Source organism: Pan paniscus, chromosome 6 (assembly GCF_029289425.2).
Source record: "Pan paniscus chromosome 6, NHGRI_mPanPan1-v2.0_pri, whole genome shotgun sequence".
NCBI lineage: Eukaryota > Metazoa > Chordata > Mammalia > Primates > Hominidae > Pan > Pan paniscus.
The window spans coordinates 172,526,621-172,552,348 of record NC_073255.2 but is presented as its reverse complement, the minus strand read 5'-3'; the positions used below and the strand labels follow the sequence as shown (position 1 = coordinate 172,552,348).

Below are 25,728 nucleotides of genomic sequence, written 5' to 3'. Positions count from 1 at the left end.
GCCCACAGAAGGCACAGACTAGGTGCCCAGCAGGTAGAGTGTCTTTCATCCATCCGTCACCCCTTTCATCAAACTTTTTGTTGTAGACGCAGAGTCTCACTCTGTCACCCAGTCCGGAGTGCGGTGGCACAATCGTAGCTCACTGCAGCCTTGAGCTCCTGGGGTTAAGCAATCCTTGTGCCTCAGCCTCTGGAGTAGCTGGGACTACAGGCAAGCAAGTACCACCACATGCAGCTAATTTTTAAAAAAAATTTTTTTTGTAGAAATGGGGGTTTCACTATGTTGCCCAGGCTGGTCTCAAACTCATGGTCTGACGTGATCCTCCCAAAGTGTTGAGATTACAGGTGTGAGCCACCGTGCCTGGCCTGCATCAAACTTTTAGAGTCTGATATTTAACCCTTAAAAATTCCAAATGGATTTTCTTGCTCTGGACTGGAGTTGAGAGCAGTGATGGAGTACCTGGGCAGGAGCTCCTGGCCTGCAGTTTTGATGGTTCTAAGCGACAAGCCTCAGCTACATTTTAGGAGGAGTCAAAATGACCTTCCCCCTTTTTCTTGCCCAACTCTCTAAAACTAGAGGTCCAGACACTGTTTATCATGTTATAGAAGAAGAGGGTAAAAGAGAGGGCATCCATAACTAAGCCCTTCCTCAGTGCCCCCAGTGGGATAAAAGTTGCATCTCAACTGCCCAAGCTAAATTTTTTAAAAGGCACCCCCAGTCATTGATGATAACAGATAACAGACTTCAACCTCCTTCCCGTGAAGTTGGAGTGGGATATCATTGGGGTGGTCAAACTGCGTGGAAAACGAGCAGTTCCATGCCTAAGTGAGTAGCTGACTAGGAAACGTCCTACATGGGGAAATGGCCACTTTCGAACTCTTTCCTTTACTTGTAAACGGGAGTCAAAAAATAGTAGATAGCATGTCCCTTGAAGATATTGTCTGAACACTCACCAATGCCCAACCCCCACACACCTGCTATTATAAGGAACCAGTGGTGGTGTTAAAGAGCCTGGGGGTTGCAGAATATTCTCTCCAGAAGATGAGCGAGACCTGACAGCCAGCAGAGAAGTCCAGTGCAGTTCAGCCCACGCGAATTGAACCACCTGCTAGACATGGGATAGACGTTGGGGACATCGGACTCCTTGTAAGCAAACTTTGCAGTATTTTTGGTTGTCTGAATACAAGCTTACCTCCTGAATTTTGGGAAGCTTTAGAAGGGGAAAAATGAAGTTTATGGAGATTCCATGGGTGAAATAAGTGGAAACTGTATGGAAAGACTCTCTAAAGGTGTCTCTTGTCCATTCTACTCTAAGGAAAATCCAGGTAAAAAATGATAGTAATTAATCCTGTCCTTAATACAGCTGGGTGAAGGTGGCCTGATGACTTACTTCTTCCAGTAACCTAGTCGCATGTCTAACAATATTTACAACCAAAATGTTTGCTTTATTTTACCCACATTCTCCTAATTCAAAACTAAAGGCACCTGGCAGAGGGAAAGTCCTCTTTCTTTCTCTCTCTCTCTCCCCTTTCTTCTTTTTTTTTTTTTTTTTTTTTCCTGAGACAGAGTCTCACTCTGTCACTCAGGCTCTGGAGTGCAGTGGCACAACCTTGGCTCACTGCAACCTCTGCCTCCCGGGTTCAAGGGATTCTCCTGCCTCAGCCTCCAGAGTAGCTAGGATTACAGGCATGTGCCACCACACCTGGATAAATTTTTTGTATTTTTAATAGAGACAGGGTTTCGCCATGTTGGCCAGGCTGGTCTCGAACTCCTGACCTCAACTGATCCACCCACCTCGGCCTCCCAAAGTGCTGGGATTACAGGCTCTTTTCCTCTTTCTCCTTTCCCTTTCTCTGCACCTTCTCTCCCCACCTCCTTCCCCTTAACTTGTAACTTGTAGCCCTGTAATGACCAGATCAAGAAAGACTAAGGGTTCCAGGAAGAAATAAGGGGTCCCCAGTGAGGGGCAGACATTTTGTCTCTCAACTCTTTCTCTTCAACTGGAGTTAAGATCTGCCACTCTGTCTCTTTCCCAGAAGAGAGATGAGAACACGTAGATTTGAACTCCTTTAGGTAGTTTTATTTCTATAGCAAACAGGGTATTTCTCTAAATTGAATTCGTTTCCAAGTGGAGCCTCCTTTTTTTCCACCATTGGTTCTGTTGTCTTATCAGCACTTCCAAAAGTTTTATCTTCCCTCTGATCTTTTGGCCCCAGAGAACATCTCAGTGGGGAGCTACAGTCAACAACTTTTGGGCCCAGTTCCCATTTCTCAAACCCCAATCCCATAATCCACGAATGTCAGGAGGGCACAAGGTCCTTGCCAGCCCAGCTGATTTAATCACTCCTGCTGCCCCTCACTGATACAGCGACCTTTTGTAACTTTTATGCAAGAGTTTGAGAACGCGTGTTCTGAACTCAAGGGGCCATAAACAGCAAGATTTGTCAGGTTCCTTGATCAGCAGCCAGCCTCAGGGCAAATCAGACACGAGTCCTGATGGTTTAGAACTGTGTAAAAATTGAGGATCCCACAGCCCACTTGTATTTTCTATAAATGCTCTTCTGAGTCACGGAGCTTGGTGATGTTACCATTAACAAGGCCCATGAACTGCAGCCTCTCCCTAGAGTAAGCCGGTAACCTGTCTTAACAGCATTCATCAGCATAATTCAGGGCAATCAACACAACTAGAGGGCAAGCTGATGGAGGGCTGGCTTCTGATAAGAATGTTGTACTTAATTACCCTGTGCACCCCTAGGTTGTCCAGCCAGCAAAGTGAGTGGGCTATAGAAAATGCTGGTGAATTTCCAGGCCTCCCCTTCTAGATAGATGGCTGTCTTCAGTCTTTGTAGATGGATGTTTCCATGGTGTCAAGCGGATAGAATGGAGTCCAAGAGCAACGAGAACCAGACCCTGGTTAGGGCAGTGGCTCTCAACCAGGAATCATTTTACCTCCCCAAGGGACATTTGGCAATGTCTAGAGGGTTTTTTGGTTGTCACAATGGAGAAAGTGCTACCGGCATTTAGTGGGTAGAGACCAGGGATGCTGCTCTTTTACAGTGCACAGGACAGCCCCGCTGCAAGAAGAAACTATGTGGCCCTAAATGTCAGTAGTACGAAGGTTGAGAAACACTGAGTTAGGAGCTGATGCTTCTTCATCCAAAATGAGAGTTCCATGCTCAGGATGGCAGTCTTCCCTTCCCTCTCCCAGGGAAGGGAGCTCCTTATTAACTCTTACAGGGGCCTTTGGGAGAAGGATTCAGCCTCTAGATGCAAAACGTGATAGGACCTCAGATCCAAAATTGAAGGGGGAAATGGTCAACCAGTTCTTCAAGTTGCCTAATAATTTATTTGATTAAAATTTACTACTGAATGAAGTTGTTTCAGCAAATAGTCTAAAACAGGGGGATTTAACTTTGTTTATTCATTTTTAAAGCAATAAAGCTTTTTTTTTCTTTCAAATCTAACATGTAATGTTCGTATATGAATCAAATGAGAACAAAGCTACTCCATTTGGGATGAGGCTGGAGAGGGGGTCGAGATTCCAGGCCTTGCTGATCCCCCTGGTATATTCTTGAGACACACCCCAGATGCCCAGGGCTGTAAGAGCACAGTCCAGAAGCCACCTTTTGGATTGTTTATAAATCTCACTTCTTACTGATCCGTTTCTCTTCAGTCAGGCACACACCAATGCCACATATCTTTATATCTTAGGCACATGTGTCAAACTCAGGATGACTGATCTCAGAGCTCACATGTGAACGAACTGTTTTTTTGTTTGTTTGTTTGTTTGTTTGTTTTTTGAGACAGCATCGTACTCTATAGTCCTGTAGTCCAAGTTGGAGTGCAGTGGCATATGATCATAGCTCACTGCAGCCTCAAGCCCCTGGGCTCAAGTGATCCTCTGGCATCAGCCTCCCAAGTAGCTGGGACTACAGGCCTGTGCCACCACACCTGGCTAATTTATATTTTATTTTTTAGAGATGGGGTCTTGCTATATATTTCCCAGGCTGGTCTCAAACTCCTGGGCTCAAGTGATCCTCCCACCTTGGCCTCCCAAAGTCCTGGGATTACAAGTGCAAGCCCCAGCCCCCACCACACATAGTGATTCCTATCTCCAACTACCCCAAGAACTTCTAATATCCAGTCAACCTAACACCAATTACATCCCAGTCCAAGTTAAAGCTTTAAACTCCACTTGCATGGTTTTGTGATCATGGGTCTGGTCACTGCAGTTCAGTTCAGTCCCCACCTTGGCAGTTTCCAGAACCCTCCGAGCTGCCTGGCTACACACCAGTGCAAACCGCATGCCAGGCATCGGTCCCCGAAGGAGCAGCCATAATGTCACCCACCAAAGGATGGACTCACCATGTATTCACCGTGCTCGCCTGCCAGTTCGGTTTCGGTCCCTGGGCTGTATCCTAGGACCCGCGTTACAGTCTGAGTCTGCTGCCTCAGATGCCAGGGTTGCATCCGGACGCTCAGTGGCAGTGACTATTCCTGTGAATGATGGCCCCTTTCCTTGCCTTGCAGGAGGCCTCGTGTGCTTACGTGCTGATCGTGACTGCTGTGTACTGGGTGTCGGAGGCAGTGCCTCTGGGAGCTGCAGCCCTGGTGCCGGCCTTCCTCTACCCGTTCTTCGGAGTCCTCCGGTCCAATGAGGTTAGACTACTTGTAGCCCCACCCCCGCCTGGGTCCCTGCAGGGCCCCTGAAAGAGAGCCTCCAATGAAGGGAGATTCACCCAGCACTTGACGATGAGGGGGCCTTGTCACCCACTGGAATGCCCCCTTAACACTAAGCTTTGGCACCTGCAGTTCTAGACCCTGAATTCCTCTCCTTCCACCCATGATCCTCATCTCCTTCAAACTGGCTCAAAACTTGCCTCTTTCAGGAAGCCTTACTTGATTAAACACATCCAGTTGTTCCCTCGGTCTGAAGCCTTTTAGGAGCTGTGTGATTGATGCCTAAAACTCAGCTGCTGTTGACCTTTTTCAGACTCTGGATGTCTATTTAGACGATAAGCACACAAAGGCAGGAATCAGACCTCCCATTAGAAAGCTGAGCCTGTACACAGTAGGTGCTCAATGAATGTTTGTTACAGAGAGACTTACCCTATTTCCCTGAACCCTGACAATGTTTTCATCCACGCCTCCAAAAAACAACATTTCTTTTTCTTCTCCCCCAACTTAAGGTTACTTTCTTTCTTTGCGCCCTCCCTAGAGTGAGCCCTCTCCATTCACTGTCTGTGGCCTTCTCAAAAGCTCAAACAGAAATTGTCAGTGGGAAGCCCAGGTTGTGGCAAAATTTCAGAGCAAAGTTTAAGCCTGCCATGAGTAGGGAAAAAGAAAAAACAAAACAAAACAAAACAGCCAGAACCTGGGACCAAATGAATGACGATCTCATTCAGTAACACCTGGTTCCATTCAACTGTCTCATTATTAACACCTGGTCTCTGCTTAGGGTTTTTGTTGTTGTTGTTGTTGTTTTGTTTTGTTTTGTTTTTTGTTGTTTGTTTTTGTTTTTGTTTTTTTTATGAAAAAGCCTGAACCACTGAGATGGGGGTAAGGTTATGGGCAAAGGAACAGAAAGAAGAGGAAAGGAAGCGCATATTTGAATGCCTACTAAGCGCCAGGCACTCTATCAGAAGTGCTGCATTTGTTATGTAATACTCCCAAGGGCTGTACAAGGTGCATGCTAGTATTTCCATTTTACAGATAGGCTCAGAGAATTAAGAGACTCAGCCCAAATCACAAAGCTGAAAGTAGCAGAATTAGATTCAAACCCGTAACTATTAGAATTCAAAGTGTATACACTTGATCACTACACCATAAGAAAAAGACTCCATAAAGTGGTATGTGGCTTCATGGCACTATGTACACATGGAGTTATTACTTAGAACTGTGAGTCTCTTCACTTCTGTGATATGAGGAAGAATGGAGCTGGGCCTATGGATGCTTTAATGGACAACAGAACTTTCCAAAAATAGAATTAGGCAATCCTCTAATAGTTGTACTTCACTGCAAATGAACACTTTGTCTTTCTACTGGATTTAACTGACTAGTTTCTTGTTTGCTTTTAGGTTCCTTTTCTTTCTTTCTCTCTCTTTCTCTCTCTCTCTCTCTCCCCCCAACTCCCTCCCCTGTCTCTCTCCCCCTGGGCCCATCTCTCTCTCTCTCCTCTCTCTCTCTCTTCCCTTCTTCTTTCTATCTATCTATCTATCTGTACACACATATATATATGTGTGTGTGGCTATACACACACACACACATACACACACATACACACATGGCATTCAGTAGCCATAGCCTCAGGCTCACCAAAAAGAAGAGAATCCCCAAAGCTCTCAGCAGTGCTTTCATTCCTGGAGATGGGTACAACCCCAATATCGTGGGGACCCATGTAAAAGCTAACCTGTGACCAGAATCACCAGGCAGTTGTTCTAATTGCCCCCCTTCTTTCGTGAAAAAAGAATAGGTAATATGGGGTTTTGTGTCTGCCTAAAGAAAAAAGCAACCTAAATGTGACTTTTCTTAAGAGAGCTATACAAGCTTGTTCTCCAGGCTTCTCTTTAAAATTGTGAAATTAAAACCAGCAAGGGCAGGGCTTGAAAGTGGAGGGTAGAGGAAAAAAAATGATGTTTAGAAAGAACTGAATCCAAAATAACCTTTTAATGTGAGAAAACTGTTAATTAAGAAACCTAATCTTTGTATTTCACTATAGGCAGCCCAAAAGCCAACAGCATGCCTTAGCTTTCAAGCAGACAATGTCTCTGTTTCTCCAAGGGCACAGTAGAGATGTTGCCAGGCAACAGTTATCCGAGGGACGCCCCTTTGTCCAGAGAGGAAGGCCAAACCCGTAAGGAGAGTCTGCAGAGGCAGTCGCTTGGGAGGGTAACAGGACTCTGTGAGAAGTAAAGGAAGACTGTCCAGGGAGGGACTGTGTGTCACTATTGCTGGGGGCTGGAGGAGCCAGAAAGCACGTCTTATCATTTGAGGTGAAAAATCCGAATCCACCTGCCTGATGACGTGGCTTTGGCTGATGATGATATTCAGTAGTTGGGCTACAGGGAGCAGCTTAGTCCAAATATAGTCTGTTTAGCTGACCTTCTTAGCTCAGATTAGAGGGAAATGCCAGTAAGGCAGAGCACATGGGTTATAGCCCTTTGTAAGCCAGTTAACTTTGCAGAGAAAACACCTATTCCACAACCACCTGTGCACCACTATGACACCAGAATGTGCCATGGCTCACAGGGGGAAGCTAGGCTGGTGCTCTTTAGGAGCCCCCAAATCCTTGTCATTTCCCAAACCCATCTACTTCTTGACCATCCTCTTACTGCGACTTGGGTTATTCTTCCACTTTGGAAAGTTCTCTCCCGTTCTTTGACCTTTAAAGTCCTACTCAATTACTCTCTTTGGTGAAGCCCTTCCAATGACCAAAGGCTGAAAGTGTTGATCCCTTCTCAATGAGCCTATTTCATGTCTTTATCTTTTAAATGGTGCATCAGATACACCAGATATAAACTTTTCATAGACATGTGCTCTCCCCACCGAGATTCATGCTCTCTGGGATGTACAATGTCTATGTCTATGGCCTGTCTGTAGCCCAGCACTATGTTTGCATCAGCCCTCATTCACAGCTCTTGATTGCAGTGTTTCTTGACAATGTGTCAGTAATGTCGTCTTCAGTGAGGGAAGGAAGGCACGTGAATAGGATCAGTGTGACTCTGGGACTGTGGCTGGGTTCCCTCATGTTATTCATTCAACATTTAGAAGACAGTATTTTCTGAGTTCTACATCTACCAGGTGCAACATGGGATGATACGGGTACCCTGAGGGTGACAAAAATAAACAAAATGCCATCTCTCCCCTCTTGAATCTCATATCTGAGCTCTCACTGTCTGAAGCTGGATATGTTCTGCAGTTTCTCCAGAGAAACAGAACGAAGAGGAGACTAGCGCGCGCGCGCGCGTGTGTGTGTGTAGGAATTGGCTCACTTGATTAATTATGGAGGCTAAGACATCCCATGAGCTGCCACTTGCAAGCTGGAGACCCAGGAGAGCTGCTGATGTCACTCTGTGTGAGTCCAAAGGCCTAAGAACCAGGGAAGCCAATGGTGTAGATCCCAGTCCCAGGGCAGGAGATGAGAGATGTCCCAGCCCAGGTAGTGAGACTGGAAAAAGGAGGCAAATTCCTGCTTCCTCTGCCTTTTGTTCTAGTCAGGCCCTTGACAGATTGGATGATGTCTGTCCAGACGGCAGAGGGCAATCCACTGATTCCAATGCCAATCTCATCCAGAAACACCCAGAAGCAATGCTGAATCTGGGCACCCCATGGTCCACCCAAGCTGACATGCAAAGTTAACCGTCACAAGTACATATAAATGGTTCATTTTTACAGTGGTGATCTGTCAGCCAGTGGGTATGAGGAGTTGTGTGCAAAGCTCAGACTCAGGTGCTGATGAGAGATACAAAATGACAGAAGGGCTCCTGACCTGGAGAAGTTTCTATTTTAGTAGAGAGAAAATATAAACCATGTGGAATTATACAGAATGCCCTATGAAGTGATGCCTCGTTTTCTGGCATTGTGGAGGATTTATACAACTCCTCAAGAGGGGATGTTCTAGATAAATAAAATCTACACTGCCAACTGCCCAAACTTCATGTTGACTAATTTTTGATTACAGTCTTTCTAATGGGTTTTATAATTTCCTTGGTCTTTTAAACAGAAGTTATTAAATATAATTTAACTTTTTCCTTGGAGCCTTCAAAATTTCCAGGGGGGAAAAAAAGAATTTCTCACTCAGAGGAGCCAGAGTGGGCTCCATGAGAAAGCACAGTTGAGTAACTTGAGGGCTGAGTGAACAGCTGAACCTAAAGAATCTTGAATAGCATGTTGGCATCAGATTAGGGTGAGATTGCGGTTGAAAATATAAAAGGCTTATTATCAGATTTGCAGATGGCTAAGTTGGATGCGCTAGCTGGCTAATGTACGGTGCTAATGTACGGTGGCAGAATGAGACATGCGGACAGGAAGAGACAATGGACTGAAACTGACAAAATGAAGTCTAATAAGGATAAATGCCAGCAGTTCATGCGAAAAAGACCCTTGGCTTTTAGCTAAGTACAGGCTCAGCATGAGTCACCATCAGTCCAACGTGGCTGCCAAATTCCAAGTGTTTACCATATGCCAGGCACTGTGGGAGGTCATTTACACGCACTATATAACTTAATCCTCCGTGAAGGTGCTATTATTTTTATCTTCATTTTAAAGAGGAGGAAACTGAAGTTCAGAGAGGTTAAGTAACTTACTTACCCGCGGTTATGCAGCTACTAAGTGGTGGAGCTGGGACTTGAATCCAAGATTGTATGATTCCAGAACTTGAGCTCTTAACCCCCCAGGCAATGTGACCAAAATCCTCCGTTGAATTAATAAATTATCGGCTGGGCACTGTGGCTCACGCCTGTAATCCCAGCACTTTGGGAGGCCAAGGCGGGCGGATCACCTGAGGTCGGGGGTTTGAGACCAGCCTGGCCAGCATGGTGAAACCCATCTCTACTAAAAATAAAATAGAATAAAAAATTAGCAGGGTATGGTGGTGCATGCCTGTAGTCCCAGCTACTCAGGAGGCTGAGGCAAGAGAATCTCTTGAACCCAGGAGGCAGAGGTTACAGTGAGCCAAGATCATGCCACTGCACTCCAGCCTGGATGACAGAGCGAGGCTCCATCGAAAAAAAAATTTTTTAATTTTAAAAATTAATAAATGATGTGTCCAGTGCATCAAATTCTGGATAAGGAGCTCATCCAGAGGTGAGTGGCCAGGATGTTAAAAAGCTGGAGCCTGAGTCACATGAGGAATGAAGAGAAGACTTAAGGGGACATAAGTCCAGGCTTCCATAAGTCCAGGCTTCCATGGCTCCACACTCCAGGCCCAAAGCGTCACACCAGAACCAGAGTCAGAGTGCCATAAAGGAATTTCCCGTTCTGTATAAAGGAAAACTCTGACATGTGTTGGCATGTGTGGTCCTTGTGTTCCTGTCCCTAGATGTCTGAGCCAAATGACCATGCCAGATACACTAGACATAGACTTTGTGCCTTGGGAGATGGGTTGGACTCTAAGGTCCCTCTATGATCTTGTGAGCATCCAGCTGCTACTTTCTCTGCTGATTAGTCCTGTATTTTAGGTTTGTGTGTGTTTGTTTTTATTTTGGCTCCACTGTGACTCTCACTTACTGTCATTATATCTGCCCCTGAAGTCCTCTAAGCCCCTTCTAATGTGTTGCTCCAAAAGTTTATAGCCTGGGCATGATACCTGTGTCAATCAAGTTAACTAAGATTTACTGTCTGTAGGAGAATGGCATAGAGGTGGGCACCACAGGGCTCTCTGGTGGAGTAGAAAGCATGGGTTGGATATTGGGGATTGGGAACAAACAGCTCTCCAGGAGGCCCAGGGTTAGGGTGTACTTCAGGGAGTAATTGCATGTGCTCTTTATCTCTATCCTTTCCCCAGCACACACACACAGGCACACACTCACACACACACATACACACTCACCCACCCATACACACACATACACACACCATATGCACTAATGCACATTCACACACATTCACACACTCATACGCTCACACATACACTCATACACACACACGTTCACACATACACACACACATACACATACACACGCTCACATATACATACACTTACACTCAGACATACACACACATGCTTACATATACGTACACTCACACACACTCATACACTCATACACATGCCCACACACTCATACACATACACACACTCACATATATACACACATGCACACACACATTCATACACGCACACTCACACACACTTATATACCCATATACACACATATACACTCACACACACTCATACACACATTCTCACACACACACACACACATAAACTCATACACGCTCACATACTTATACACACACACATTCATACACACATTCACATACACAAATACTCATACCCTCACGCACATTCACACACATTCACACTCACATATACACAAATACACACTCACTTATACACACACATACACACACTCTCACACACACACTCTCACCTGGGCCCAGCCAGCGGTCTCTGGCCCTGCACTGCAGGCCTCGGGCTGTGGTGTCACTCAGCTTCCAGCTCCCGCAGGGGCAGGAGAGGAGTACAGGCCGCGCCCGCTGGGATAACCCGCAGCCGCTGCCGCCTGGTGCCGCTGGAGTCGGCTGTCATCAATCCGCTTCCCTGCTGGCTCCTGATCTTTCTGGCCCGCCAGATTCCTGCCCTCTGACTCGTTACCCTGACTTTCTCTGTTTGAGTAAGCCTGGGGGCATTTCATAAAGCACTCTCAGCTCTGCCTTTCCCATCTCTCCTCGCCATGGAGGCTGACTGGTCCTCTGCATGCGGGCCCGTGGGCATGTGGGCTGGACATCCAGCTGGCCACCTGCCTGAACCCCAGGCTGCCCTCACCCTCAGCCACCCAGACGCAGCCCCAGGGCTGAGCTCCACACTGGGCCTTCAGTGGGAGCCTATAGCCCTTGCAGCCTTTCGAGACCAAGCTAATGTTTCTGGGGGGAAGAGCAGCTCCCTGTGAACCACCACCTGACCAGCAGCCCCTTGGCTCGTGGCTCAGAGCCCAGACCCCTGCCTCAGCTTCCCCATCTGGGTAGTTCATACAGTCCCAAAGAAGAAACTGGGCAGGGGTGGTGGCCGTTATGAATCAGTGTCTCCAGTCATGCAGGAGTTGGGCCAGCTTCTGGGTCATGCCAGCACCCATCTGGGTCTCTCTACTTTAGACTTCTCTAGGGCAGGATTTGCAAAGAATGTTTTTTTAAGCAACGAAACCTTTTCTTTAAACCAAATCTTAAAAGACTCAATATATAAAACAGATGGAACCAGGAATGCAAATCAGGTGATGAGAAGGGTGTCTGAGCCCCTGCTAGGGGCTTACCCGGCAGAAACAGCATTCCTGCCCCCAGGGAAGGTGGAAAGGAGACACTGCCGGCTTGGCTGTGCTGCTTGGACACTAACTGGAATGGAGTCCTGTGGGGCTTCAGCCCTGGCAGGGCTTAGCTTAGCACTGAGCGGGAGCCAGGCCAGGTATCTGCTCCCAGGGTTCAGAGAATTTCACTGCAAAATTGTTCAGATGAGGCTGGGCACAGTGGCTCACACCTGTAATCCCAGCACTTTGGGAGGCCAAGGTGGGAGGATCAAAAGGTCAGGCGTTCAAGACCAGCCTGGCCAACATGGCGAAACCCCGTCTCTACTGAAAATACAAAATTAGCCGGACACAATGGTGGGTGCCTGTAGTCATAGCTACCGGGGAGGCTGAGGCAGGAGAATCGTTTAAACCTGTAAGACCAAGGTTGCAGTGAGCCGAGATCAGGCTACTGCACTCCAGCCTGGGCAACAGAGTGAGACTCTGTCTCAAAAAATATATAAAATAAAAAAACACATAATTAAAAAAAATAAGAGCCCAGCTGCATTATCTTATGTGTAAAGCCCATGTCACAGCAGATTAAATTAGCTATGTAGCATCACTGTGGCCCTTAAAGAATTGGTGACAGAGGTACAGAGGTTCATTAGCTTGTCCAATAGCAGGTAACTCATCTGAACTTCAGAGCCCAAGATTGCTATAGCTATTCCTTGTCGAGGGGACCTCCTTGAGCCCATCTTTCCTAAAACACAGTCCAGAAACACCTCTGCTCTCCAAGTTCAGTGATGTGGCATACTGAGAAAAACCACAGAGCAGAAAAGCAGAAAAAGCAATCAAACCACCAATGCAAATGTCCTAAAATCCATGCACTTTACTCCTGGGGAGGAACAGCCATTTAGAATCTAATTTCTCTTTACAAAAAACTCTAACAAGCTTCGTTATCTGGCTTCCCAGCTCACAGGATGTGAGTCTGGGAAATTATAAAATGGGGAAAGGAATGCTAATGGCAAGCATCCTCACATCGGGAAAATGCAGCCGCCTAAGAATGAGATGGGAAACCAGCAAAATGCAGACCCAGGGACCAGAGAAGGACCAGCAGCCTGGACAGCTAGCCAAGGGCAAGAGCGATAAGGGGCTCCCTGGGCAGAGGCTATGATGGGGAGAGTTGGCACATGTCTCACAAGAAGCCGGGGAGAATGCACAGGCTCTGTTGATAAAGGCAGGAAATCTGCAACACACTCTAGAAAACAATGACAGTCATCCTCGAGAATCTTGGAAGTCTGGTGTTCCCTGGGAGGCTCTGAATAACCCAGGTGTTATTGTGAAAGAAAAATCAATGGGCTAGAAAACTAATAAACAACACCACTGAACAGAATTTTAATTTCTAAAAATGAAAAAGCAGCCCTGTGGCTTTGCTCTGTGCATGGATGAGCCCGCTCTGTGTGCTAATGGCCTCAAACCAGCTCAGCCTTTAGATGGAGCACTTCACAACAGGAAGAGTCACCAGGGATCCTGGCCATCAATGTGGCAGGCCATGCCAGCTGGTTTGCACGTGTCATTTAATCTCTGTAATAACCTTATGAGGTAGGGACTCACATAACCTTCCTTCCTTTTTTTTTTTTTTTTAGATGAGAAAATGAAGCCCAGAGAGGCTGAATACCTTGTCTAGGGTCACACAGTGGAGTCCCAGCTGACTCCAGAGTCCTCCCTCTTCCCCACTCAGTGATGTTACCTCTGTAATCACAAACTATATCCTGAGCCCCAGGCCGTGTCTCCCGAGCACATAGTATCACTTACAAGGGAGCAGGAAAGACATGAGAATAGAGCTGAGCCCACCAAACACCCAGCACAGAGCCAATATCCCACTGAAGCTGGGCCTGGAGTTCAGACTGGCCCTGCCCTGGGCATTTAAGGCCAGTGTCAGGACTGCGATTATAAATGAAGATAAAAAATGTGTACCAGTGGGCTGGGTGCAATGGTTCATGCCTGTAATCCCAGCACTTTGGGAGACTGAGATGAGCAGATCACTTGAGGTCAGGAGTTTAAGACCAGCCTGGCCAACAAGCTGGTTAAAGCTCGTACCTACTAAAAAAAAAAAAAATCCAAAAACATTAGCCAGGTGTCGTGGTTTCACTAAGGAGGTTTCCTTAGTTTTTCTAAGCACCTGTAGCTCCAGCTACTTGGGAGGCTGAGGCAGGAGAATTGCTTAAACTCAGGAGGCAGAGGTTGTAGTGAGCCGAGATTGCGCCACTGCACTCCAGTCTGGGCCACAGAACAACTCTCTGTCTCAAAAAAACAAAAACAAAAACACGACAAGAAATGTGTGCCAGCTCATGCTGTCTGGGAGACCCAGAAAATCCCCCTAGAGTTGAATCAGATGGGGGTTTCCAGTCGGCTCACCGTGTGGCAGGCTGTCTAGGAGGCTTCGGATTCAGATGGCCCTGAAGTGGTGTATCCTGCCTCTGCCCTTACACTGTGACCTGGGAGATGCTCCCTAAACCCCCAGTTTCCTCATCAGTAAACTAAGATACGGATAGTGCTGCTTCATAGCACTGCTGTGGAGCTCAAATGAGAAAGTGAATGCAACATGCAAAATGCCGGCACTAGAAGGCTCTCCATATTCCTGGTTCCTTTCCTCTGCCTCCAAGTGGAACCCAGAGAAAGTGGCCTACCTGTCATTTAGGCACTGAGCATCCTAAAAGGCCATCACAGCCAAACCGGTGTTCTAGAATGGGATATGATAGAGGCAGAAAACGTAGCTCTTGTCAGTCAGTCCCCGGGGAAAGAAACCCCAGTCCCACTGACTTGAAAAGCTTCGCAGGGCTGTGTCATAGGGCTGGTGGAAAGACCATCTCCCACAACGGTCCCGCATCTTCTGTGGGTTTCTCTCCTCGGTAGACAAGAAAATAAAGCTCCAGTTGTGCCACAAAGCCGCCTCCACAAAGCCTGGGGAAGTAACTAGGCAGTGAGAAAGGCCCTTGACCTCCAAGTTCAGCCGCTTCCCTAGGACAATCCTGCAGTGCCTCCTGCTCCCGCTAGGGGGCCGCTCCCCCAACCTCACCCCCGCCCCCACCACCGTGATCACCGCCCTCTCACAGTGGACTCTGCCATGGAGTCACGAGCTGTCCAGAGCAGGGGGCCTTCCCTGCCCCCAGGGGGGCATTCGTGACAGTAGTCCGCTGAGGAATGGGCTTAGAGACAAACACTGGGTTAACCAGAAGCAGGGGCTTTTCCTCCCAGGAAGTGGTCACAGTGAGGGCAGATGTCCCTTCTCCTACACAGCCCTCATCAACCAGATGCAATGAAATGTCCATGGGGCAAAAGAGAGAAAGGAGAGATGGAGCAGCCTGCCTTTATTTTGGTTTCGATGTTATCAAAGTGTTTCGTGCACAAAGTTTAAAAATCAAATACTTTAATACTGAATGCTTATAATGAAGTCAGCAGTCTCTTTCCTCATCCCTCTCACTTCCCCCCCACCAAGTCCCACCCCACCCTCAGAGTCAATAACTTGTAACTTTGTTAACAGCTTCTTCTGTCATTAAGCTCCATTCCCATATGATATTCTTATATTAGTCCTTGAGTTCTCACTTTAAGCGGCTATCAGTTGACTTCTTGTTATAGCAGATGAAGATTTTTTCTTTTTGTTTTTTGTTTTTTTTTTTTTTGAGACGTAGTCTCGCTCTGTCGCCCAGGCTGGAGTGCAGTGGCGCGATCTCGGCTTACTGCAAGCTCTGCCTCCCGGGAAGATTTTTTCTTTTACATCCCCCACTTCGCCTTCTACCATCCTCCCAATATGCTCAATCACAATTTTTGTTAATTCAATAATCAAAATTAGTATGATCATGTACATATTATTTCAAATGCTATGTATTTTACTATGTATTTCCTTTCCTGTTGAATTTTTATTTTTGCTGCAGTTAAAAATATTCTTGTTTTCTCACTTTAAGAGGGTTTTTCAATTAGAAGTTAAACTTTTCTGTAGCTTTTCCTCTCAATTTCTGTATGGTTCCTCCAGTTGGAAGCAATTCTCATGTATGTGACAAATATTTATTGAGCATCTACTTTTGCATATTATTCTACTAGGTGTTAAGATATATAGAAGGGAACCATTCACAGCCGAAAAATTTAGTTGAGAGACAAGAGAAGTACACATACAAAAATAAACAGACAACAGTACAATCAGGAAGCAATCATTCAAGCATTGCTCCAAGTGCTCTGTGGTGTGCGGAATTAATGGTGCCCAGGAGAAATATTCTGGAATCAGAGGCTAGGGCCACAAGAAAGGTTTTTTCTAGAGGATGCCAGGCCTGAACTGGGCTTCAAAGTCTGATTGGAATGTACAGGCAGAGATGGAAAGAGAGAATGTTCTAAGTGAGAGAATCAACAAAGATTTGGTCCATGAACCTCAAACATGCGGAACATCTTTTTAACTGCCCTATGTCTCAACTTCCCCATCATTAAATTAAAAAGTAGAAAAGAGTTTATAACTGGTACTGTGGCCACTAAGGAAGAGAAAATCCCTATTCGTAGAAAATATACCCTGAGCCTGGGAGGTTGAGGCTGCAGTGAGCCGTGATCATGCCACTGCACTCCAGCCTGGGCGACAGAGTGAGACCCTGTCTCAAATTTAAAAAAAAAAAAAAGAAAGAAAGGAAAATATACACTGAAGTATTTAGGGGTAAAGGACCAGCCAAAATGTGTGTAACTTACCCTCAAATGGTTCAGGGTAAAAAAAAAAAAAAGAGTATATAGGTATTCCTTGTACTATTTTCATTTTTGGAATTCATTGGAACTTGAGAATTATTGGGAATTATTTAAATTTTTAAAATTAAGGCCGGGTGCACTGGCTCATGCCTGTGATCCCCGCAATTTGGGAGGCCGAGGTAGGAGAATCACGAGGTCAGGAGATTGAGACCATCCTGGCTAACACAGTGAAACCCCATCTCTACTAAAAATACAAAAAAAATTAGCCAGGCGTGGTGGCAGGCACCTGTGGTCCCAGCTACTTGGGAGGCTGAGGCAGGAGAATGGCGTGAACCCAGGAGGCGGAGTTTGCAGTGAGCCGAGATCGCACCACTGCACTCCAGCCTGGGCGACAGAGCGAGACTCCATCTCACAAAAAAAAAAAAAAAAAAAAAAAAAAAAAAAAAAATTGAGCAAGACTCTGTCTCAAAGAAAAACAATAATGAGGATATGATGTTAAATGAAAAAAAGGCAAGATATAAAAGTATACATACTGTATAAATCCATTTATCTATATAGGTATAGGAAAAATGGAAGAAACTATAAGTATTTACAGTAGCATGATTAAGGGTAATTTTGTCTTTAACTTTTTCTATATTTTGAAGTTTTCCATACTGAGCGTGTATTAATTTTCTAATAGAAATGAAATGAAAATAATTTTCTAATATTTTCTAAAAACATTAAAAATTAGGTTTGGGGAGAAACCTAGGGTTATTTTAAGAGATCAATATAAAATTATATGTGTTTATTCTTTAAAATCATATTCACATCATATTTAAATACAGTGGTTTTATGTTTTCCAAAGTGGAGAAGAACATCTATCCTATAGAGTTACGGGCCAGATTGAATGAAATAATCTGTCAAGTACTTAGCACAGTGCCTGCCCACAGTGAACTCTCAGTAGATGTGACTCTAGGATGGGCGGCTATTTCAATAATCCTCACCCCCCTGCCTCCTCTTCACCTGCCTCTTTGATTGAGAACAGGTTTTATTGGGTATGGCCCATTCTCCCAGCTGGTGCTGGGCCCTGGGTCTTTGGTCCGGGAGGGTGGCTGACATGCCTGGCCTCCCTACAGGTGGCGGCGGAGTACTTCAAGAACACCACGCTGCTGCTGGTGGGGGTCATCTGCGTGGCGGCTGCCGTGGAGAAGTGGAACCTGCATAAGCGCATTGCTCTGCGCATGGTCTTGATGGCCGGAGCCAAGCCGGGCATGTAAGTCTTATTTGGGATGCCAGGACATAGGGCATCCTTCTAGCTCCCAGTGTGCCACCAGGACAGTGGTCTCAGGTCACTGCGGGATGTCCACTTCAGCTGTTTTTTTACCAAAGGGTTGGGCTGACACCAGAGCCATAGGACCCGTCCAGGGAGAGGGCCTGTGATCATGGAGTAGAGATTTAAACCTGTGACCTTGCTATCATTATCCAAAGAACTTACCCATTGACCTAGGCTGCAAGGGCAGCAGCTTACAACATATAGGGGCCCATTAGGTAAAACAGGATGGACCAAGAAAAATTGTTTCCCAACCTGTTTCCTGTGTATCAGGGAACAGGCTGGACCAGAAGTGGCTGTCTTCTCCTTTGTCACTGAAGGAGACATGAATGTTTCCTCCCATCCACCCTGAGTTTTTGTCATCAGTTCAGACCACAGACCCAGTTAGAGACACTGCGTTTGACTGTGATGCGGGAGGGAGTCCCACCCTCGGGGAATGTGTTACAGTGTCAAGGTTGAGTTTTGTGTTAGCTTCAGCGATGCTCCATTTGGATTACCCTGCCTGTACCTTCCCTTTTGGAATATCCTGCTCACCTCCTTCTAGTTTACAACTTTCTTGCTGTATTTTATGTAAGCTGCCCTGACTCCTATGGGAGTCAACACGAGTATAAATAAATAATATAGTATTGGTTCTCAATATGAGTCATTTAGATGACTATAGGTTATGCTTAAAAGCATGTTCCTGTCTCCCAGATTGTCAAACAGGTCTGATAACTACAGCTTAATCCACCCCCTAACTCAGTAATAATCTTGCCCCTACACTCAACCTCCCAGGCACACAGTGGCATTTCGTCACATCATATGGAGACTCTGTGGCTCTTTAAAATCTCTGTGTACTATCTGCAAGAATTTTTATCCTCTCACATTTCCACTCCTCCCTATTTACATCAGTCAGCAAGTTGCCACCCCCAGAGGCAGTTACCCGTGTAGGTACAGAATTGGCAAAGTCATGTCGCTGTCAGCCAATGGAGTCCACATGATAAACGTACTGTCCCCAAGTTGTGCAAAGTCAGTGATTCCACCTAAAATAATAAACACAGTAGTCTTTATGTTGGCTTATCTTATGGAAACTAGGACATGTCTGTACAGGCACACATTGCACAATGTTCTCAAAGCCAAAGAGAAATAATTAGAGGGTTAACCTTGTTAGTGTTTTTCTCCAAGTGTTGATGCTTTAAGATGTCAGCTGGAAAAGTGCACACAGTGACACGGGACACTTCTGTGACTTTGGGGGCTATGCCTTCAGCATGTTGACAGGTAGTGGGTGGAACTGTGAGCTCCAAACATTCATCTCTATTGGGTCACTGATATCTATGGTGACTTGGCGGCAAAGCAAGGAGTGCCATGGCGCTCACAGAATTGCTGGCTGCGAGGGCAAACAAAGTATTGCCTTCCACACACAAACACACATCACCGCCAAGCTCCAGCCAATGTCCGCAGAGACAGAAAAACAATGGTAAGTCTACACCCTGTGGCCCTACTACCAGAGCTATTCTTTGCTTCACTAAGGACTTTTTTCTGGCTAAGGCCGCTAGTCCATGAAGTGTGATTCATTCATTCAAGAAGTATTGCTTTAATACTTACGCTGTGCCAAGCATTGGGAGTACAGAGCTGAATGGCACCCTGCAGGACAAATGCCTGCCTTTCCAGCCACAGCTGTCTAGACCAGCCCCAGCAGGTTGGTAGGAGGCCCACTGTGGAGCCGCAGGGATGCGTGTTCTGTGGACGCTCTGCCCCAACCCTCCCTGCCTTCCAGGCTGCTGCTCTGCTTCATGTGCTGTACCACGTTGCTGTCCATGTGGCTGTCCAACACCTCCACCACCGCCATGGTGATGCCCATAGTGGAGGCCGTGCTGCAGGAGCTGGTCAGTGCTGAGGACGAGCAGCTCGTGGCGGGCAACTCCAACACCGAAGAGGCCGAACCCATCAGTACAGTTTGCTGGAGTTCATCTCTCCTTTGCTCCTCCAACCTCCCCTGGGGTCCTCCTGCCTGGCTCCTCTAGGGAGACTGCCCAACTTTGTGCCCACCCCAGGACCCCCTCAGCCATGCCCCCACATTCCCCTTCCTCTTCCCTCTCTCCTCTTTCCCATCCCAGCTCTTGGACTCTGAAGCTTCCCTGAACTCCCTGTTCTGGCTCTTCCTTCCTCCTTCACTTCTGGGCTCTTTTCCCCCAAATGCTCAAGGGTACACACTGCTCTTTGCCCCCACATGCTCAAGGATCACTGCAAAACCCTGGGGCCAGTCTGCATCCATGAGCCCCACTCTACTTACAGAGCAAAGGGAAGGAGAAATGTCACCCACTCCATATGGCCCACCTCCGCCCTAAGCCCTTGAGCTATGCTCCAACCCACAGGGTCAGCCCCAGCCTCCACCTCTCACATACTGCTTTTCTTTGCTACTCATAGGTCTGGATGTAAAGAACAGCCAACCTTCTCTGGAACTCATCTTTGTCAATGAAGAGTGAGTATGACTGCCCTCTTCCCAGACAGCGCCTCTCAGAGTCCATAGGGGAGGTCAGAAAAGAGGGGACCTAGACCCATAAACAGCTCTTTGAGATGTACCGCCCAAGCTCACCACCTTGCCACACACCGCCCCCCCACCCCGCCCAACCTCCCCCATTTCCTCTCCATACCTAGGAGTGACCTGTCAGGACCTGGAGAGTCACTCCCTTAACCACAGTGTTGCAGTGATGAGGAAGAAATTAAAAGGCCACACTGAATCTCAGTGGATATATGAACTGTCCACACAGCCACCATGCAGAATCTCTTCTAAATTCATGTCCCTTTTAGGAAAATAGTATGTTTAATTTGTTAACGGAAAACCGTTCACATCTCGATGCCACTGCAGATTCTTGGAGAATCATGAAATATTTTCTAGATATTAGATAAGATCTTGGTAGATTTGGTCTTGTTAGATATGGCAAAGAAAACTTAGGTGACAGGTAGGGGATGAGGGGACAGGAGGTGAGAGGGCCTTGTGATGATGGGAAGCAGAGCTGGAAAAGGAGAAGCAGCCTCAGACATTCCTGGAGGAAGCTCCATTAACAGCTGATTCCATTTGGAGATTCTATTTCAAAATGTGGCCCACAGGCATGCCGCAATGAATAGTCCACATTTAAAAGCCGGATTTGTAACACAGCTCAGCTCTGTCATTTGCCCTTGTTGTAAAAAAGGAGAACGCACATTGGGTGAAATCAGCGTTCACAGTGGGACAGACGTGGAAGGGTGCCATCAGGAAATCGCTTTATTTTTCTCCACCACTATCTTCAATCATAGCATATTGGATTTCTTGATGACATCACCCTTGATGATATCCCAGGCAAATCCCGTAGCTCTCCTGGTTCCTTTCAGGTATTATAACAATCTCATGTTCAGACATTTGGGAGACTAGTCCAAATTCAAATCAAAACTTCAACTTCTCAGCCAAAGCTTCTCCCACACCCACCCACCCCTCACCCTAGGCCTGCAGAAGAAAGAAGGTGAAAGTAAGTTGGGGGAGGGAGTTGACCTTCTTTCTGTCTTCCTCCACCTCCCTCTTCTCCTCCTCCCCTAACCGCACCCTCACTCTGCTGCTTCTGACTTTTCTGGGCTTGGGACAGCTGCTCTAGGGTACAGGAAAGATAAATGGGTGAGAAGGGTCTGGACGGGGGCTATTGAGGTCTGGGGTTGGTGCCCTCTCTGAGATTTCAGTCCCTGGCTCTTTCATCTGTGGGGCAACTGCCTTCACGGTCTTTGGAGCATCCCATTATGGCGCCCTCTGCAGGGCCTCAGGCCTGATGGCAGGGCCTTGCTCTGGGATTAACACTCACGCCACCCTCCTGGGCCTGTGCTCTGGTGGTTAACTCCCCCACAACCCCTGTATTGGGGCTGCCTCTGCCTCTGGGCAGGCCTGTCCCAGGTGACCCAGGAAAAGGCCATCTTCACTATGGCCTTTTCTCCTCCCTGTGGCCTCTCTGGCATCACCCTACTGGCTCCTTGCCTTTGCTCTTTTCCACACAAAAATGTATCCCCAAACTCCAAAAGAAAAGCCTGAGTTGTCCCTAGAACTCTAAGCATCTTTTGTGCTGGTGGGAACTGGGTCATTTGCTGGGTGTGCAGACAGCACTCTTTTGGCCACCACCTCCCATGCTACCTGAGGATCCTCGCCTACCCTCCTCACCCAGTTTGGGAAGAAGGGAAGGGAAACATCACAGCACATTCTCCTCCCAGGCCAAGAACTCACTCCAAAGAACACTTCCCTCTGCACGCCTGTCAGCTTATCCTTCCCTGCCAGAGCCTGGAGAGGGACCATGGCCGCAGGACCCACATCCCGCATGTGTGTGCCCAATACGCTCTCTGTCTTCACAGTGGCTGAGCTGGTGGCTCCCACTGTCCTCGCAACTAAGACAAACTGGAAACATTCACTGATCACTCAGTGTGTCAGTTACACTGATGGCTAAGTTCTCATCTTCTTCTGTCCTCAAGGCAAAGGTTGGGGACCAGCAGGGGTGGGAGAGACTCACCCCCTGAGGTGGACTTGCTGATCAGAAGTCCTCCCCCTCCCCCACCCTCTCCCTCTCCCTTGACTTTCCCTGAGTACAATCCAGGCCCTCCCTGCTCCTGTCACCTCAGATACGCATATCACAAGTTCCCCTTTCTAGATAGTGGTCTTCCCAGAGTCAGCCAGTGAGAACATGAGAGTCAGCCAGTGAGAACATGAGAGTCAGCCAGTGAGAACATGGTCAGGGGGCATAGGCTCTCCAGAGAGACAGACTCCTGGACTCCTACCCTCCTCCACCACTTAGCATCCCCGTGCTAAGTACTGGTGTAAATGGAGGTATGAATGCCGGGACCATAGATCTGTGATGAGGATTAACAACGTCTGGGGGTTAAAGCCCATATATGTGCACTCTCTATCTAATATCCACTCCACGTCTGCTGTTAGGACAATTGTTAATATCAAAGGAAAGTGCTGCCCCTGCCCTCAGAAGGAAGCAGGCCCCTGGCCCCACTAATCCTTACAGCATCTCAGAAGGCAAGGAAGACGAGGGAGAGATTAGTCTTCTTTGGAGACTAGAAAACTGGAATCCAGAGAGTTTAAGTCCCTTACACGAAACGCCTGATGCAGGGGGACCTCCCCTCCCAAGAGTCGGCCTCACTGACGTGGCTCCTGTGTCCTCTGCTTGGTTCCAGCAGGTCCAACGCAGACCTCACCACTCTGATGCACAACGAGGTATGGCCTTGGGGTTTTTCTGTGCTTTGGAATCACTTGAAAATCCCTCAGCACTTCTTCATGGAAACCCAAGATTCAGAACCAGATTTTCAACAGCCACAGATCCACCTTAGAGTTCCTTTCAGTGAGGATTCCATTGACAGAATGTTATTATTAAAAAGGACACATTGGCTGGGCGTGGTAGCTCATGCCTGTACTCCCAGCACTTTGGGAGGCCACAGCAGGAGGATCACTTGAGGCCAGGAGTTCAAGACCAGCCTGGCCAACATGGTGAAACCCCGCCTGTACTAAAAATACAAAAATTAGCCAGGAGTGGTGATGGGCACCTGTAATCCCCACTACTTGGGAGGCTGAGGCAGGAGAATCACTTGAACCTGGGAGGCAGAGGTTGCAGTGAGCCCAGATCGTGCCACTGCACTTCAGCCTGGGCAACAGAGTGAGACCCCCATCTCAAAAAATAAAAATAAATAAAAATAAAAAGAACACATTTACAGGGGAAAGCAGAGTTTACCTGCACACAGTTACTCGAACTTACTTCACCTCCCCCAAATCTGGTTATACATCTTTTCATGAGAAGTATAAAAGGCCAATTAAACATTGGACTTCAGCTGGGTACAATGGTGTGCACGTGTACTTCCAGCTACTGGGGAGGCTGAGGCAGGAGGATCGCTGTGGCCCAGGAGTTTGACCCCAGCCTGGACAACACAGTGAGACCCTGTCTCTAAAACAAACAAAAAACTGTGGACTTGGTTGTGATTATTTTTTTTTCATTTTCTTTTTTTTCATCTTATATATAAAGGGTTCTTCATTAGCTAATAAAGTCCCAGAAAGACTGGCTCTCCTCTAAGGGCAGAGCCATGTTCTGCCTAGTTTCAAAGCCTCTTCAAGTGGAGAGCTTGACACCAGGCTGGGCGGGGCAGGCCTGGCTGAGGTGCCCTGGTGTATATGCTCCCCCTGGCTTCTGGCCTCTGGTTCCCACAGTGCTGAGGCATGGGGTGGCCCTGGGATGACTAGGTGGTCCTTCTCAAGGCACCTGGCTCACCACTTCCTCTTCCTAATAGTGAGATGGCCTTTGTCCCAACAGAACCTGAATGGTGTGCCCTCGATCACCAGCCCCATCAAAACTGCAAACCAACACCAGGGCAAGAAGCAACACCCATCCCAGGTAATAGAACGGCCCCTTCTAGCCCTGTTTCCTACATGAAACGCTGTGAACTGCTTCCCAAGGGCACTGGTCTTGAAGTCGTAAGGGAATCAGGCTAGTGAGCTGTCACCAGGCACTCATTACCCTCATACATGTCTGGCCTGTGTGCGCTGTGGAGGTGAGACATCAAGCTCACTTGACTAGCAAGACAGTCCACTGCCTGAGCCCCAGTGTCTTCAACGATAAAAGCTGGAGTTTGGTGTAGATCAGAGGTCCTCAAACTAGTCTTCAAAGGTGCTTCAGGGACACTGCAAATATTTTATTTGAGTATCCTAAGATTGTAAGGCACCTGCTTTTCTGAACTAATAATTGTCTTCCTGGCACGATTCCTCTGAAACAAAATGCAGAAGTCGAATGAATGTTGAGGCTTGTATAAAATAGCAACTGTCACTTATGACCCTTGATTTCAAATGTCTGTGTTCATCAAAACAGTCTCACTTGTTTAATATCCATCATCATAAATAACTGCCACCATTTATTAAATGCTTATTATGTATCAATCATTGCACTCAGCATTTTTTCTATGGTCTTGGCTCAATGAGGTAGCGATTTTGAGCTCCATTTTTGCAAACAAGGCAGAGATGAAATCATAACCCAAGGCCAAGGAACTAGATAGGGGGGCATTCTGATTCAAATCCAAGTCTCCTTGACCACATGCAATTAACCCATCAATATACTTCCAATTACAAAATTGGATGCATGCCAGCCAGGTGCGGTGGTTCAGCACTTTGGGAGGCCAAGACAGGAGGATACTTGAGCTCAGGAATTCAAGACCAGCCTGGGAAACACAGCCAGATCTCGTCTCTACTAAAAATAAAAGTAAAATCATTAGCTGGCATGGTGGTGCATGCCTGTAGTCCCAGCTACTCAGGAGGCTGAGGTAGGAGGATAACTTGAGCCCAGGAGGTCAGGGCTGCAGTGAGCTATGATGGCACCACTGCACTCTAGCCTGGGCAACAGAGTGAAACCCTGCCTCAAAAAAAAAAGGATGTATCCAATTGCTACACTTATACTATTCTGTGTAAAATTTCAGTAGAAGAAAGGATTGTGGAAAACCACTGGACCAAAGAATCTTTGAGGTCTCTTCCAGCTCTGTTAATCAGTGGATCTTTTAGAGGTCTGGAAGGGTCAGCCATACTTCGGCCCCACTAGGAAGATGGGGCAGTGGGAAAGGGCTTTGAGAGATGTGGCAAGGTGGCGCTTCCCCATTGGTTCTTTCATGACCTGACTTGCTGACAATTGCACCAGGACTTTCCTAGTCTCATGAAGAATCAATGAAGGTGGCCAGGTGTGAAGGGAATAGGAGGGACTTGCTTCTTCAGGAAACACTTGAGACCAGAGTTCAGCA

General features: G+C 47.0%; 1 protein-coding gene and 1 long non-coding RNA gene across 6 annotated transcripts in view; one reads left to right on the top strand and one right to left on the bottom strand.

The window, feature by feature from the left end:
- Positions 1 to 25,728, bottom strand: part of LOC129398357 (uncharacterized) — a 54,642-nt gene that overhangs the window by 3,203 nt on the left and 25,711 nt on the right. For both annotated transcript variants that reach the window (XR_010112802.1, XR_010112801.1), the window contains exon 5: positions 975 to 18,986. This is a non-coding gene — a long non-coding RNA (uncharacterized LOC129398357). The remainder of the gene's footprint in view (positions 1 to 974; positions 18,987 to 25,728) is intronic.
- Positions 1 to 25,728, top strand: part of SLC13A4 (solute carrier family 13 member 4) — a 47,665-nt gene that overhangs the window by 2,889 nt on the left and 19,048 nt on the right. For 3 of the 4 annotated variants that reach the window (XM_008965992.4, XM_034965038.3, XM_008965991.4), the window contains 6 exons: positions 4,531 to 4,659; positions 17,771 to 17,907; positions 19,721 to 19,893; positions 20,371 to 20,425; positions 23,137 to 23,176; positions 24,261 to 24,341. In XM_008965992.4, the coding sequence (XP_008964240.1) occupies positions 4,531 to 4,659; positions 17,771 to 17,907; positions 19,721 to 19,893; positions 20,371 to 20,425; positions 23,137 to 23,176; positions 24,261 to 24,341 (615 nt within the window). The remainder of the gene's footprint in view (positions 1 to 4,530; positions 4,660 to 17,770; positions 17,908 to 19,720; positions 19,894 to 20,370; positions 20,426 to 23,136; positions 23,177 to 24,260; positions 24,342 to 25,728) is intronic. The other variant, XM_003813432.5, reaches the window with a different exon arrangement.